The 13,793-nt window shown below is 48.5% G+C and overlaps 1 protein-coding gene across 1 annotated transcript in view; it reads left to right on the top strand.

The window, feature by feature from the left end:
• The window catches only part of KSR2 (kinase suppressor of ras 2), a gene marked incomplete at its 3' end in the record, with an annotated part of 274,191 nt that overhangs the window by 190,832 nt on the left and 69,566 nt on the right, over positions 1–13,793 (top strand). Inside the window, exon 6 of the mRNA XM_079762501.1 lies at positions 12,624–12,693. Within this exon, the coding sequence (XP_079618627.1) occupies positions 12,624–12,693 (70 nt within the window). The remainder of the gene's footprint in view (positions 1–12,623; positions 12,694–13,793) is intronic.

Below are 13,793 nucleotides of genomic sequence, written 5' to 3' on the forward strand. Positions count from 1 at the left end.
TAATACAGCAAGCCCGCCCTCAGGGTCCTATTAGAGTAGCACCACACATCTTTCCTCTTTGATCATTTATTTCCCGAGCACATCTCAACCAAACCAAGGTGGATCCATTGCCACAATGAGATTCTTCTGCATCTTTCTAGATGTTAAGATTTTATTTCCTTTTTTGCATTTTAATTTTATTACCTTGTTTCATAAACAGATTCTGACATTTTAAGATGACCCCCTCCTCTTTCCAGACCCTAGCAGTGAAATTATATTGAGGGGAAGTTCCAGGGGCAGGGTGGGGAAGGGCTACCGGAGAGGAGGAAAGAGAGATTTCCTGATATGTCTCCTGGTTTGGAATCAGGGGTGAATGACAGGGCCACTCCCCCTCCAATCTGTGGGTGTGTCTCATGGAATTAGAGGCTCATTGCCTTACTTTTCTTGTTATGCCCTCCCCTCCCCTCTGCCCCCGCCATCGGGCATGCATACCTGGCCTACAGTTAACGTATCGGATTCTCCTTCTATCTTCCCCGCAAGGAAGATAATTACGCATGTGGCACCCGGGTCTCCCATTATTTGGTTACGAGGTTAAAAATCTCCGATACACTTTAGTACATTCAGTGGTGAGCACATTATGAAATGTAATTAAGTGCCTCTGCTGTCTTCTCTTTCTCTGCCAGCAGTGGGATTTAATTGAGGCCATATGAGGGGCTCAAATAAACCACAGGGGTGACTCCAGCGTCGGGTGGTGCCATCACTGTCCACGTGTTTGATTTATGGGGAACTGGGGACCCCAGCTCAGCAGTAAGGAGATGGTGATGGTCTTTTTAAAAGGGGAGAATGATTTGGGGAGGGGGGGATGTTAAAATAAATATATTCTAGTTTCCCCACTAGATCTTGAAGGTGCTTCCAAATTGGTTTCACCATTTAAAAAATTTATTTACTTGCTTATTTATTATTTTTTTGTTAATTTTCATCTGAGGATTTTTTTTCATTGATTTTTAGAGTGAGTGGGAGAGAGGGAGGGTGAGGGAGAGAAAAACATCAATGTGAGAGAGACACATTGTTTGGTTACTTCTGGCATGCATCCTGACCAGTGCTGGGGATCGAACCTGCAACCCAAGTATGTGCTCTTGACCAGGAATTGAACCTGAGACCCTTCAGTGCACGGATGACACTTTAACCATTGAGCAACACCAGCCAGGGCAATGGTTTCACCATTAAAAAAATTTTAGCCAGGGCTGGGGCCAGGAAGAAAGGGTGACCGAAGGGACTTGAATTGTGACTCTGTGATGTCCTCCCCTCACCGTCTCTGCACTTTCTTGCCTTCTGCCCTGTACATCAGCCCTCTGTCTGCTGGGCTACCATTTACTCCGTGCCCTCCCTGCTCCCCTGTCTCACCCAGGTAGGCTTCCACCTGGAGACTCTCCCAGAGGACCCTTTCTCTGTCTGCCCTCTCGGCCATGACCATCTCCACCACCCCTCCCGTTGCAACACACACATCCTCAGGGTCTTCTCTCTGCCTTGATCAAGTGACAAGTGGATAATCATATTAATTAGCTCAGACAGAAGCAGTGAGAGGAGAGAGTTAATTTTCCTTTCCCTTGTCTTCACGGCTGACATGGATTCAGCAGTGGCATGTCATTGGAGACCTTGCAGGAGACAGCGCTAGGAAGAGCCCGGGGTGGGGGTGAGACGAGTGGGTTAGAACCTCGGCTGGACTGCTCGCGGTCCCCCCACGCCCAGCCCCACTCTTCTGTTACATGGGCATCGAAGCAGCACCCCCACACGGTGCTAGGACTAGGTGAGCAGGGGGTGATGCCAAGGGGTCCTGCACATTTGGGCTTGGAGAAGACATTTGTCCAAGGATTCCCACTGTGTGAGTCACAGAAGTGGGTCTTCAGCCCAGGTCTTCTGGCTTCAAAGAAAAAAAAATTTTTCATAATGTAGATGTATATCAAATCATCACATGGTATACTTTAAATATCTTACAATTTTATTTGCCAATTATATCTCCGTAAAGCTGAGGGGGGAAAGAAAAAGAAAAAAAATCACTGCTAATCAGCCAAGGAAATGAGTTCCTCAGCTCTAAATCAGGGGTTGACACACTTTTTCTCTAAAGGGCCAGGTAATAATTAATTTTGGCGGTGGGGGCCCTATTGTCTCTGTTGCAGAAGCAGTCACAGACAATATGTAAACGAGTGGGTGTGGCTGTGCCAATCAAATCTTATTTACAAAAGCAGGTGACGGGCTGGATGTGGCCTGAGGGTCACAGTTTGCCAAGCACTGCTCTAAATCAGAGTCCTGGAGAGCTTTGTCATGTTCTAACTGGTGTGTTAATTCTAGAGGCAGAGTGATGATGACAATGACAAAAGCAGTAATAACAGTATGTCAGGCACTCAGCCGAGCCCTGTTCCAATTATATTACCCCACTTCATCCTCCTGACTTTCCTATGAGGGAGATATTATGACCCTCTTTCTATAGGCAACAAAACAGGGACTCAGGTGCAAGTACCCAAGGTGTCATAGCTAGTAAGTGCAGAGCCGATGTGGGAACATAGGTCTGCTGCAAGTCCCGCGCGCTCTCCCACACTCCAGTGGGCACCTGGATGACCTGGAGGCCCTTCTTGTTCAGAAAGAAGGATTTGGCTCTGACTCCAAAGGAGGTCCACGCTCAAGGTCTTGTCTCTAGTTTAAACCCCCCATCCATGCAGATTGGGTTGGCCACAATATCTCCGTTCCTGCCGTGTTCCTGCTTCTAGGTGGTAGCTCTGTTTTGCCTCAATGCCAGGGCATCCTGAATTGGTCTCTCCTGGGACTAGTCTCTTCCATCCAGAGGAGGCAGCACAGGCCCTGGCCTGTGCGGTTCAGTGTCTAGGGCATCAGCCCTCACACGGAAGGGTGGTGAGTTTGATTCCAGGTAAGGGGCCACATACCTGGGTTGCAGGTTCCGTCTCTGGCACATGTGGGAGGCAGTCAATCGATGTCTCCCTCCCACATCGAAGTTTCTCTCTCTCCCCCTTTCCCCCTCACCCCTCCCTTCTACTCTTTAAAAATCAATGGGAGGAAAAAGAGAGTGAGCAGCACAATCCTGGTTAATCCCTAGCATCTCATTCCTGTCGTGGCACCTGGGCCCACCTCGTCTACACACTCGCTGTTGCCAGTGGTTCCCCGGACAACTGCATCGCCACCATAGCCCCCGGATGATGAAATAGGAGCTTGGGAAGTGGGTTATCATTGTCTCAGGGAGAAAATGATAACCATATTCACCAAGAAAGTCAGTTTGGCCTGGCAGAATCATGGAGCTATAACCTTTAGAGGCACACGTCATTAAAATGCTTTTAGATCTGATCCATTTGAATTGGATATTAAAGCAAATAGAGCTTTTCCCTGCTATGCCCATAATGTCATGAGCAGCTTTCGTCAAGGACTGGTTGGCACCTTGGCTAAATCAGTGGGGCTTTAGCTGGTGACGGACCTGTGGCCCCCAAAGAAACTTTGAATAGTTTAAGTTTCTATTCTTTTCAGGTATTTTTGGGCCCAAGAGAATCTTCCTGTGGATTTGTAAGCGGCGTCATTGTTAAATTCTCACTCAGGCTGAGCTGGAAGCTTGGGGGCAGCATGGAACTTTCACTTCAATTGTGGTGTTTCTGAGGATAAGCTCTGCGGCTTGATGTCCGAGTTCAAATCCCAGCTCTACTACCTGAAATGAAGTTTCAGAGATCCAATTAAATAACACATCTGAAGCACTTAATCTGAGTCCTGCCATGCAGTACATGCTCAATAAATGTTAGCTGTTATTATTAACTAGAGGCCCGGTGCACAAAATTTGTACATGGGGGACTGGGGGGGTCCCTTAGCTCGGCCTGTACCCTTTCACAATCCAGGACCCCTCAGACATCCCTCTCACAATCCGGGACCACCGGCTCCTAACCACTGGCCTGCCTGCCTGATTGCCCCTAACCCCTCTGCCTGCCTGCCTGATTGCCCTTAACCACTTGCCTGCCTGCCTGATCTACCTTAACCACTTGCCTGTCTGCCTGATCACCCCTAACCACTCTGCCTGCCTGCCTGATCACCCCTAATCCTTCTGCCTGTCTGCCTGATCACCCCTAACCCCTCTGCCTGCCTGCCTGATCACCCCTAACCCCTCTGCCTGCCTGCCTGATCACCCCTAATCCTTCTGCCTGCCTGCCTGATCACCCCTAACCCCTCTGCCTGCCTGCCTGATCACCCCTAACCCTTCTGCCTGCCTGCCTGATTGCCCCTAACCGCCTCTGCCTCAGCCCCCGCCGCTGCGGCTTTGTCCAAAGGGACATCCGGAATGACGTGGAAGGTCGTTTGGCTGTCCAGTCTAATTAGCATATTATGCTTTTATTATTATAGACAGTATTATGTGCTCTGAGGCCTTTATCTCCAGGGAAGCATTTAAGGATAGGGTAGCTCCTCTGTTATCCAAAATCGCTTAGGCAGGGGTCCTCAAACTTTTTAAACAGGGGGCCAGTTCACTGTTCCTCAGACCATTGGAGGGTCGGACTATAGTTTAAAAAAAAACTATGAACAAATTCCTGTGCACACTGCACATACCTTATTTTGAAGTAAAAAAACAAAACGGCAAATACACCCGCATGTGGCCCGCGGGCCGTAGTTTGAGGACGCCTGGCTTAGAGGCTCAGAGACATCAGTCAACAGTTTCTTGTGATCCTTTCCAACTCTAGGACCGCATGTTTATTTTGTGTGTTTTTTTTCTTTATTTTATTTTTTCTATCACCATTTATCCTCTTTATACCCTCTTCCACCCCCACTCCACCACACTGTTGTTCATGTCCATGTGTATTCTCTCTCTCTCTCTCTCTCTCTCTCTCTCTCTCGCTCGCTCAATTCCTCCATAGGGCTGCATGTTTTAAACAATAAATGATGCACATGTCTCAGGAGTAGACATATTATAAGAAGCTAATAGTGTATGTGGTGGGGAGAGAGTAGCAAGGCTTTAGCTCTATAGGAAACTGGGTTCAACTTTAAAGTCCACTAAGTACTAGGGATGGGCTTTAAGTTACCATCAGTTTCCTTATCTGTAAATTAGGGATACAGCCTCATAGGGTTGTTGCACTAAATGAAGAAATGGCTCTAAGAGGTGTATTCCCACTTGGGATGTGTACAGTAAGTAAGGCTGATCACCACTCGCGTCCTAGGGTGTGGGTTTGTTTGTTTTTAATTGGGGGCAGCAGGTGGGATCTTGGCAGCTCAAGTGGGAAAGGGCTGGGCTGGGAGACCACTGGCCTGATGCTGGGGGTGGGGAGTTGGAGGATGGGGGTGGGGCACTCCTGTTTTTGTCACAGCCTGTCAGGCGATTCTCCCCTCCACCGCCAGAGGGAGCTCTTAAAATTGTGCGATGACTCCCCTCCCCACACCCAGCATCCTTGCATCCTGACTCTGTTCTAATGAACTTCCAGGTTCCCATTGACTTAAAACAGATCTCAGGGTCGTACTGTTTTATTTCCTTCATGGAATATGTCACATTCATCCTCCTCCTATAGACTCTAAGCTCAGAAAACTTACCCTGTTCACTATACCCCCAGTTCCTAAAACCCTATCTGGCACAAAATAGGTACTGTATGTATCTCCTATAGCTGCTGTAAAAAAATTACCAAACTCAGTGGCTCAACACAACCCAGATTAATTATCATACAAGTCCTGGAGCCCAGAAGTCCAAAATCAAGGTGGCAGGAGAGTTGGCTCCTGGAGGCTCTGGGCAAGAGTCTGTTTTCTTGCCTTTTCTAGTTTCTGAAGGCGGCAGCATTTTTTGTCTCTTTCCTCCTTTCCATCCCCAAGGCCAGCAATCGTCCCATCTCTTTCTCTAACGGTGACCCTTCGGCCTCCCTATTTTGCTTATCATTACACTGGGCCCACCTGGATAACCTGGGGAAATTGCACCATTTCAAGATCCGTAATTACATCTGCAAAATGTCTTTTTGTCTGTCAGGTAACAGACTTACAGGTTCCAGGGATTAGAATGTGAACAGTTAGGGGCAGAAGGCATTTACTGGATAACTGCATGAACAACAGAAGGACTGAACAACAGGCTATTACATTGTGGACGAAAGGGGCCACATGCTAACCTGGACAAGCTCAGGGAAGGCCCGCATGGTGGTCTTGCAAACTCAGAGACCTAAAGTCACCACAAAGGATGAAATTAAACTTTAACTAAAAGCAGTGGTGGTGGGTAGTCACCTCCTAGGCCGGTATCTTCACTGACAAGGTCAACCTTTACCTTAACAGAGCCTAGCTGTCTTTTTGCATCTATAATAACATACCCTTGAAATGTCTGGGTAACTTGTAACTTCCCTTTTTCCGGACCCCTTGGGGCACAACTTAATGTGCCTGGGCGCCAGGACAGATACTGCAGATTCCTTCATTATCATGTTAATTGTTCCTGCACCCACCTAAGCATGTGTCCATCATTTTACCTTTTATCCAATCCCAGGGGTTAACCCCTCCTCCTACCCCTCAACCCCGCTTTGCTTTCTCTCACCTCTCTAGTGTATCACCAGTGGATTTCATGTAACCCACCTATATCCTTTCCTTTGATTGCCAAGTATAAATATAGCTGTAACCCGCCATTCTCAGGAGCTTTATCTCAATCCATTGAGGTTCTGCTTCCCGGCAATTGTCGACAGTTCGACTCAAATAAACTCACAAAATTCTCTTCAGGTTTGAATGTTTTTATGTTAACAACATCATCTTCCAGGGCTCTGTGGCCCTTCCCTGAGCTTAAACAGGGTGGGTGCCCCTCATTTCCTCTGCCTTCCCCGAGACGCAGGGAGGAGGCATGGACAGCAGTAGGTGGGTTGAACTCCCTGCATGTGGAGGGCAGTCTGGACTAGAAGCATGCAATGCAGTTTGTTCCTGTCTGTGGTTCAAATCTCCACTCAGTCACTTATTAGCTATACAGTCATTTATTGCTTCTAAACCTCTGTTCCCATCTGTGAATGGAGATGAAATAGACTGTCATTTATTGGGCCCCGGCTATGTGACCTGAATTAAAAACTCCAGTCCTGGCCTTTACTTGCTGTGTGACCTTGGGCAAATGGCATCACTACTTGATATCCTTAGAAGCGAAATGGGGTGTCCCATGGGGCTAATGATAACAGCTAATGGTTACCAGAATGCGTACACTGTCAGGTATGGATTAAATGAGATAGTATATGTAAAAGCCTTATTTGGCAATAGTGCATGGTACATGGTAACACTCCACAAAAAAAGCATATCTATTATTTTTTATTTTCTTCTGATGGTTTTTTTTTTAAAAAAATACGTTTTTATTGAGTTTTAAAGAAAGAGGAAGGAAGAGGGATAGAGAGATAGAAACATCGGTGAGAGAGAAACATCATCAATCAGCTGGAAATCAAATACCCTGATGGGGAATCAAACCGTTGACCTCTTGGTTCAAGGTAACTCAACCTCTGAGCCACAATGCTGGGCTGATTGTTATTCTTATTTCTTTTCCTCCAGTTCTTTTTCCTCCTCTTCCTTCTCTTTATTGTCTCCGTTTTTCACCTGGTGTCCCTGTGTTGAAGGTTTTTCTATTCTTTTCTCATGTCTGACTCTGAGTTTTTCATATCAAAGCTCTACATTACATGAATGCTTTATTAATGTCGGTTTCTTCTGTCGAGGCTTCTGTAAAGACCAGGGCTCCTGGTTTATCCCCTCTATGTGGAGGCACTTTTGTGGGGGCCTGTAGAAGGGAGAAGACCCCACCTTCCCTCACACGTTCCCTTTCCAGGCAGAGGAAATGAAAATGTCTAAGGAGAAATGTCTGTTATTCGCCCCCTGGGACAGAAGGCAGCAGTTCTGCCTCCGTGTCTGCATGACTTGTTATCAGAAAATTAGACTAGAAAAAGAATCTTTTGTTCAGCTATGGAGACTTCTTAATAGGCGGTTTGATTGTTAAGCAGAAGTGTCTGTATCAGTTTAATTGCTGTAAATGCTGTTTACCTTCTCTGTTATGATAAGGCCTCGATTTTCATAGAATTCCACCCCCCTTCCCTTTAAACTGTTTCCCTTTGCTTTAAGGCTTGCATTGGCAAGTGTAATGAAATCCAAACGCAGCAAGTAAAGGGAGGGTCTCAGAGTTCAGCTCTTCACTCCTCATGTGACGCTGTGAGCAGGTTATTAGAGCCTGAGAAGAATGCTGCTGCAGCTCGTAATGTAATGGACAGAGTTCATCCTTCAACCAGATATTGGGGGAATGAAACCAAACGACTAAACTTAATTACTTCTGCTTTTTCGAGACGGCGCTGTAATTGAGAATAACAGGATAATTAGGCTATGAGTGGAACAGTGAGATGAGCTTATCATACAAGAGGACTTGCTGTCTGCTGACTTGAGCCTCAGGAACACCATCCGGATCTTTTGGGGGCTGATGGGGTAGAGAGATGCCCGGAGAAGTAAAAACGTCTGAATCTGGGATTCTCATCCTTGGCGCCATTGACTTTGGGGGCTGGTTAGTTCTGTGCAGGGGCGGGGGGCGGGGGGGCTATCCTATGCACTGTAGGATGTGGAGCAGCATCCCTGGCCTCTGACTGTTAGATACGGGTAGCATCCTTCCCACCCTAGCATGACAACCAAAAATGCCTCCATTCATTGCCTAATGTCCCTTGGGGGCCATAAGTGGCCCTAGTTGAGAACACTGGTGTACGGGCTTTTGGAGGACTTGTGAACAGTTGCAGAGTTACAGCTTGAGGAGCTGCTAGTGCCTGGCGGTGTGACCTTCAGCAAGTCCCTGCACCTATCTGAGCTCCTGTGTCTTCCTTTGTACAGCGGGAATAATGAGAACCCTGAGTGCAACAAGGCACAGCTTCCAGGTAGAAACTTCAATGGGTAACACATAGTGAGTGACCAATACACTCAGTGTTTATATTATAACTGAGATGTCCCTCAGCCCGGCCTGCACCCTCTCTAATCTGGGACCCTTTGGGGGATGTCCGACTGCCGGACAACCCTCTCACAATCCGGGACTGCTGGCTCCTAACCACTCGCCTGCCTGGCTGCCTGATTGCCCCTAACCATTCTGCCTACCAGCCTGATAGCCCCTAACTGCTCCCCTGCCGGCCTGATTGACACCTAACTGCTCCCCTGCCAGCATGATTGACACCTAACTGCTCCCTTCCCGGCCCGATCACCCCCAACTCTCCTCCCCTGCAGACCTGGTTGCCCCCAACTGCCCTCCCCTGCAGGCCTGGTCCCCCCCAACTGCCCTCCCCCGCTGGCCATCTTGTGACAATGTGGGGGCGGCCATCTTGTGACATGAGGGCGTGAGGGTCAATTTGCATATTACCTCTTTATTATATAGGATAATCTTAGATTCAGCAAACATGTTTTAAATACTTATTTTGCCCTATTCTCTGAGGCAGTGAGGCAGAGACAAAGATGTGGTCTCTGTCCTTGCCAGAGAGGCAAATATATGCAGACTTGTAGGTATGACCCTATTCTTCACCCTGGCAGGCATTGCTAGTCAATCTCTGTGCTCTTTCCTAGTGAGCCTCAAAATCCTTCTCAGCACACCTTTCGTGACAGCCCCCACTGATGCTCCAGGAGATGGAGCTCCCAGGTGGCACTCCCAGTTTTGTGGATTCCCCATGAGGAGGCGGTGTGTCTGAGCTAACCCTCCTCTCCAGCACAACTTCACCCCTTCGCCCATCCTGGTCCTGGAGAAAACATTTTAAGGAATTAGCAGGTAGAATCCTTCCTCTCAAATCTCACTTCAGTCCCCAAAGGAGGTGGGAATGGGAAGAAAGCGCGTGCATTCCCTCCCTCCCTCCCTCCCTCCCTCCCTCCCTCCCTCCCTCCCTCTCTTTCTCTCTCTCTCTCTCAAATGTTTTTCTTTTTTCTTTTTTTCTCGGAAACTGAAACGTAGTAAAATGGGCTTACAAAAGGGGTGACATTTAGTTTTTAGTTAAACTAGAGGGGATTCCACTGGCAATGATTCTGAGTGAGTGATCTATCAGGCTGCGTCCCTCTTGTGTTTTATCTGCCCTTTGGGGCTTGGAGAATCATTAGCTCTCTGAGGAAGGGTCCCAGGGCAAAACTGGGGTTTCTGGAAACAGCTTTCAGATGGCTCCGCCAGTGTCAGGAGACCGAAGAGAGGGTTTGAATGGGCTGGGGGTTAAATGCTCCCTGATCGGTTCAGACAAGCCTGGCTCCCCCATGAGCACACAACTCCATTACAATTGCTGTGAAAAATGAGGCATGCATTTGCAGCTCGGAAAACAGGGAGCTGGCCCAGTTCATCTCGCCTGAGAAATGAGAGCTGGCGTGCGGATCAGCCTCTGGCTTCTCCTCTCCCTGGCTGGTGGAGCTTTCACAGGCAGCACTAGTTCATTTCTGCTGTTGTTTCACACCTCTCAGCGCCTTCAAGGTCTGTGAGGAGCTGGGAAGTGGAGGGAAGGTGGGGGCTGGTGCTCAGTCTGCAGAAAAAGTCCCAGAACTCAGTCAGTGGAGGTCACTGGGATTTAGTCTAAGATAAAAAAGAAAAGACCAGATGGGGACAGGAATCCAGTCTGAAGTCTGCGTGATATATTGTTTCCCCCTCATTCCCACCCATCCATCCACCCACCCACCTAGCAATTCATTCACCCATCTATCTACCCATTTGTCCATCTATCCAGTCATCTGTCTATCCACCTACCTATCCAACCATTCATCCACCTACCTATCCAAACATCCATCCATCCATCCATCCATCCATCCATCCACTCACCCACCCACTCACCCACCTACCTACCTACCAATCCATTTACCTATCCATCCATCCGCCCATCCACTCACTCACCTATCACTTAATCCACCTACCTACCCATCTGCCCATCTTGCCTATCATCTGTTCAGCCACCCACCTCTCCAACCATTCATTCATCTATCTATCCATTCACCCACCCACCCACCTACCAGTCCATCTACCTATCTATCCATCCACATTCCTACTCACCCTCCTAGCATTTTACCATCTATCCACTCATCTGTTCATCCATTCACCTGTTCAACCATTCACCTACCCACATGTTCATCCATCCATCCATCCATCCATCCACACACCCACCAACCAGTCCATCGACCTATCCATCTCTCCACCTATCCACCTGTTCATCAGTCCATCCCTTTATTCTAGAATGAGTTTAGATGGTTCATGATTGGACATATTTTAAACTAGAGGCCCGGTGCACAAAATTCATGCACTGGGGGAAGGTGTCCCTCAGTCCAGCCTGCACCCTTTCCAATCTGGGACCCCTCAAGGGAAGTCCAGCTGCCCATTTAGGTGGGATTGGGCCTAAATGGGCAGTTGGACATCCCTCTCACAATCCAGGACTGCTGGCTCCCAACTGCTTGCCTGCCTACCTGCCTGATTGCCCCTAACCACTTCTGTCTGCCAGCCTGATCACCCCCTAACCACTCCCCTGCCAGCCTGATCAATGCCTAACTGCTCCCTGCCAGCCCGATTGCCCCTAACTGCCCTCCCATGTTGGCCTGGTCACCCCAAACTGCCCTCCCTTGCCGGCCTGGTCGTCCCCAACTGTCCTCCACTACAAGCCTGGTCACCCCTAACTGTCCTTCCCTGCAGGCCTGGTCGCCCCTAACTGCCCTCCCCTGCTGGTCTGGTCACCCCTAACTGCCCTCCCCTGCCGGCCTGGTCACTCACAACTGCTCTCCCTTTCAGGCCTGGTCCACCCCCTGCAGGCCTGTGTCGTCCCCCCAACTGTCCACCCTGCAGGCCTGGTCGCCTCCAACTGTCTACCCCTGCCGGCCATCTTGTGGCGGACATCTTGTGTCCACATGGGGGCGGCCATCTTTGATCACATGGGGGTGGCCATCTTGTGTGTTAGAGTGATGGCCAATTTGCATATTACCTCTTTATTATATAGGATTATATAGGATAGTTACCTATAACATATAGAAAGTTATACTAGTTTTTCATATAGAGTTTGATTTTAAAATAAACGTATTTAAACAAACAAAAGAGTCAACTTAAAATAGGAAACAAATAATTCTGTGGGTTGTACAGGGTCATGACCAAAATTGGGAAGGTGGTACTTGCGTGACTGGCATTTGGAATCTACGGCTTTAGAACTTTGCCTGCAAGGGCACATGCTCTAGAGCCCCTCAAGCCTGGATTCACAGTGACTGTGCTGCTGCTGAGGTGTATGACCTTGCACAACTGACTTCCTCTCTCCAGGCCTCAGCTTCCTCACCTTCAAGGTGGGGATGCTAACAACCCCTATCTTTGGGATTGTTTCACGATGTACTGAACTGAGGCACGTGTCAGCATACACCCAACACACACTAAGCACTCTGTAGATGGAAGTGATGCTTAATCTTATTGTTTACACACTGGCTTCCTTCAAGGCACTCTCTGGCTGCCCTGCCCAGGGGGACCTAGCGTGGGTTAAGATAAACAAGCTACACGAGTGTTCTGCTTGGCTTTGGTTTAACAAGTGATGTGGTCATTGTCCTTCCTGAGTGGTGAGCCTCCCTCTTCCTGGATTTGACTGGAGCTCACACCAGCCTCTAATCCTCTATGTAATGGGCCCACGCCAGCCTCCGACCTTCTGTGTAACAGGCTCTCCTCCTCTCTTCTCTCCCCACAGACACACTGTCAGTACCGCGCTGGTCCCCGCAGATCTCTCGCAGAGACCTTAGCAACTCCATCAAGCACAGGTAGGCTGGATTCCTACCTCCCAGCATGGTGAAGGCTGGGCACTGTGGCCCCCGTGGTGGGGAGAGGCTGGGCACATGTGTCACTCCCGCTGCTATGTCACCATGCTGCTCTCTCATGGGCCAGGCTAAACCTCTGCATGACGGCCAGGGACTGAGATGTCTGCGTCTTATTAACCTGGCCCTTATGAAATTAGCACACAATGGTTAAAAGCCAGGGCTTTGGAGTTTGACTGACCTGTGCTCCAATCCCAGATAGTAAAGCTTTGCAGCCTTTTTTTTTTTTTAATATATTTTTTAGTGATTTTTTACAGAGAGGAAGGAATAAGGATAGAGAGTTAGAAACATCGATGAGAGAGAAACATCGATCAGCTGCCTCCTGCACACCCCCTACTGGGGATGTGCCCACAACCAAGGTACATGCCCTTGACTGGAATCGAACCTGGGACCTTTGAGTCCACAGGCCGACGCTCTATCCACTGAGCCAAACCAGCTAGGGCAAGCTTTGCAGCCTTGAGGAAGTTACGTAACCTCTCTGAGGCTCAATTTTCTCCTCAGATAATTCTGCCTACCCACAGGGTGGTTGTGAGGATTAAATGAGATAATATATTAAAGTGCTAAGCGAAGTCCCTGGCATATAATAACCACTTAATAACTGGAATCCTTGTCAAAACGAATGCTTTACATCCTAATTTTGGGTCTCCCCACTCAGAATGGATGGTCACTTCTTCTGAGGTGTCAGTCAGTACAGAGCTCCAGCCATGTTGAGTACATGGGGCCACCTCTGCAGGAACACACCTGCCCTTCAGGAGGGAGATTGGTAACTACCAGTCATCCCTTAGAAGAAGTTCTTTACTTTCCACAGGTTAGCTCATTATCCTCACCATCGCCTCAAAAACACAGTGGGGTAAATGGCAAAAGTGTGGTCATGTCCGTTTGACAGATTGGAAAGCTGAGGCCCTGGACGATTCAGTGATGGATCTACAGGCTAGCTGACCTCAGCACTTTGTGTTCTTTGAACACTGCTGCTGAGAGGTTTCTTTGCACCAAGGCCTCCGTGAATGGGCTGAGGGACTGGTTCACTCATTCATGGATTCTTTCCA

The sequence above is a fragment of the Cnephaeus nilssonii genome (assembly GCF_951640355.1).
Source record: "Cnephaeus nilssonii genome assembly, chromosome: 22".
Lineage (NCBI taxonomy): Eukaryota > Metazoa > Chordata > Mammalia > Chiroptera > Vespertilionidae > Cnephaeus > Cnephaeus nilssonii.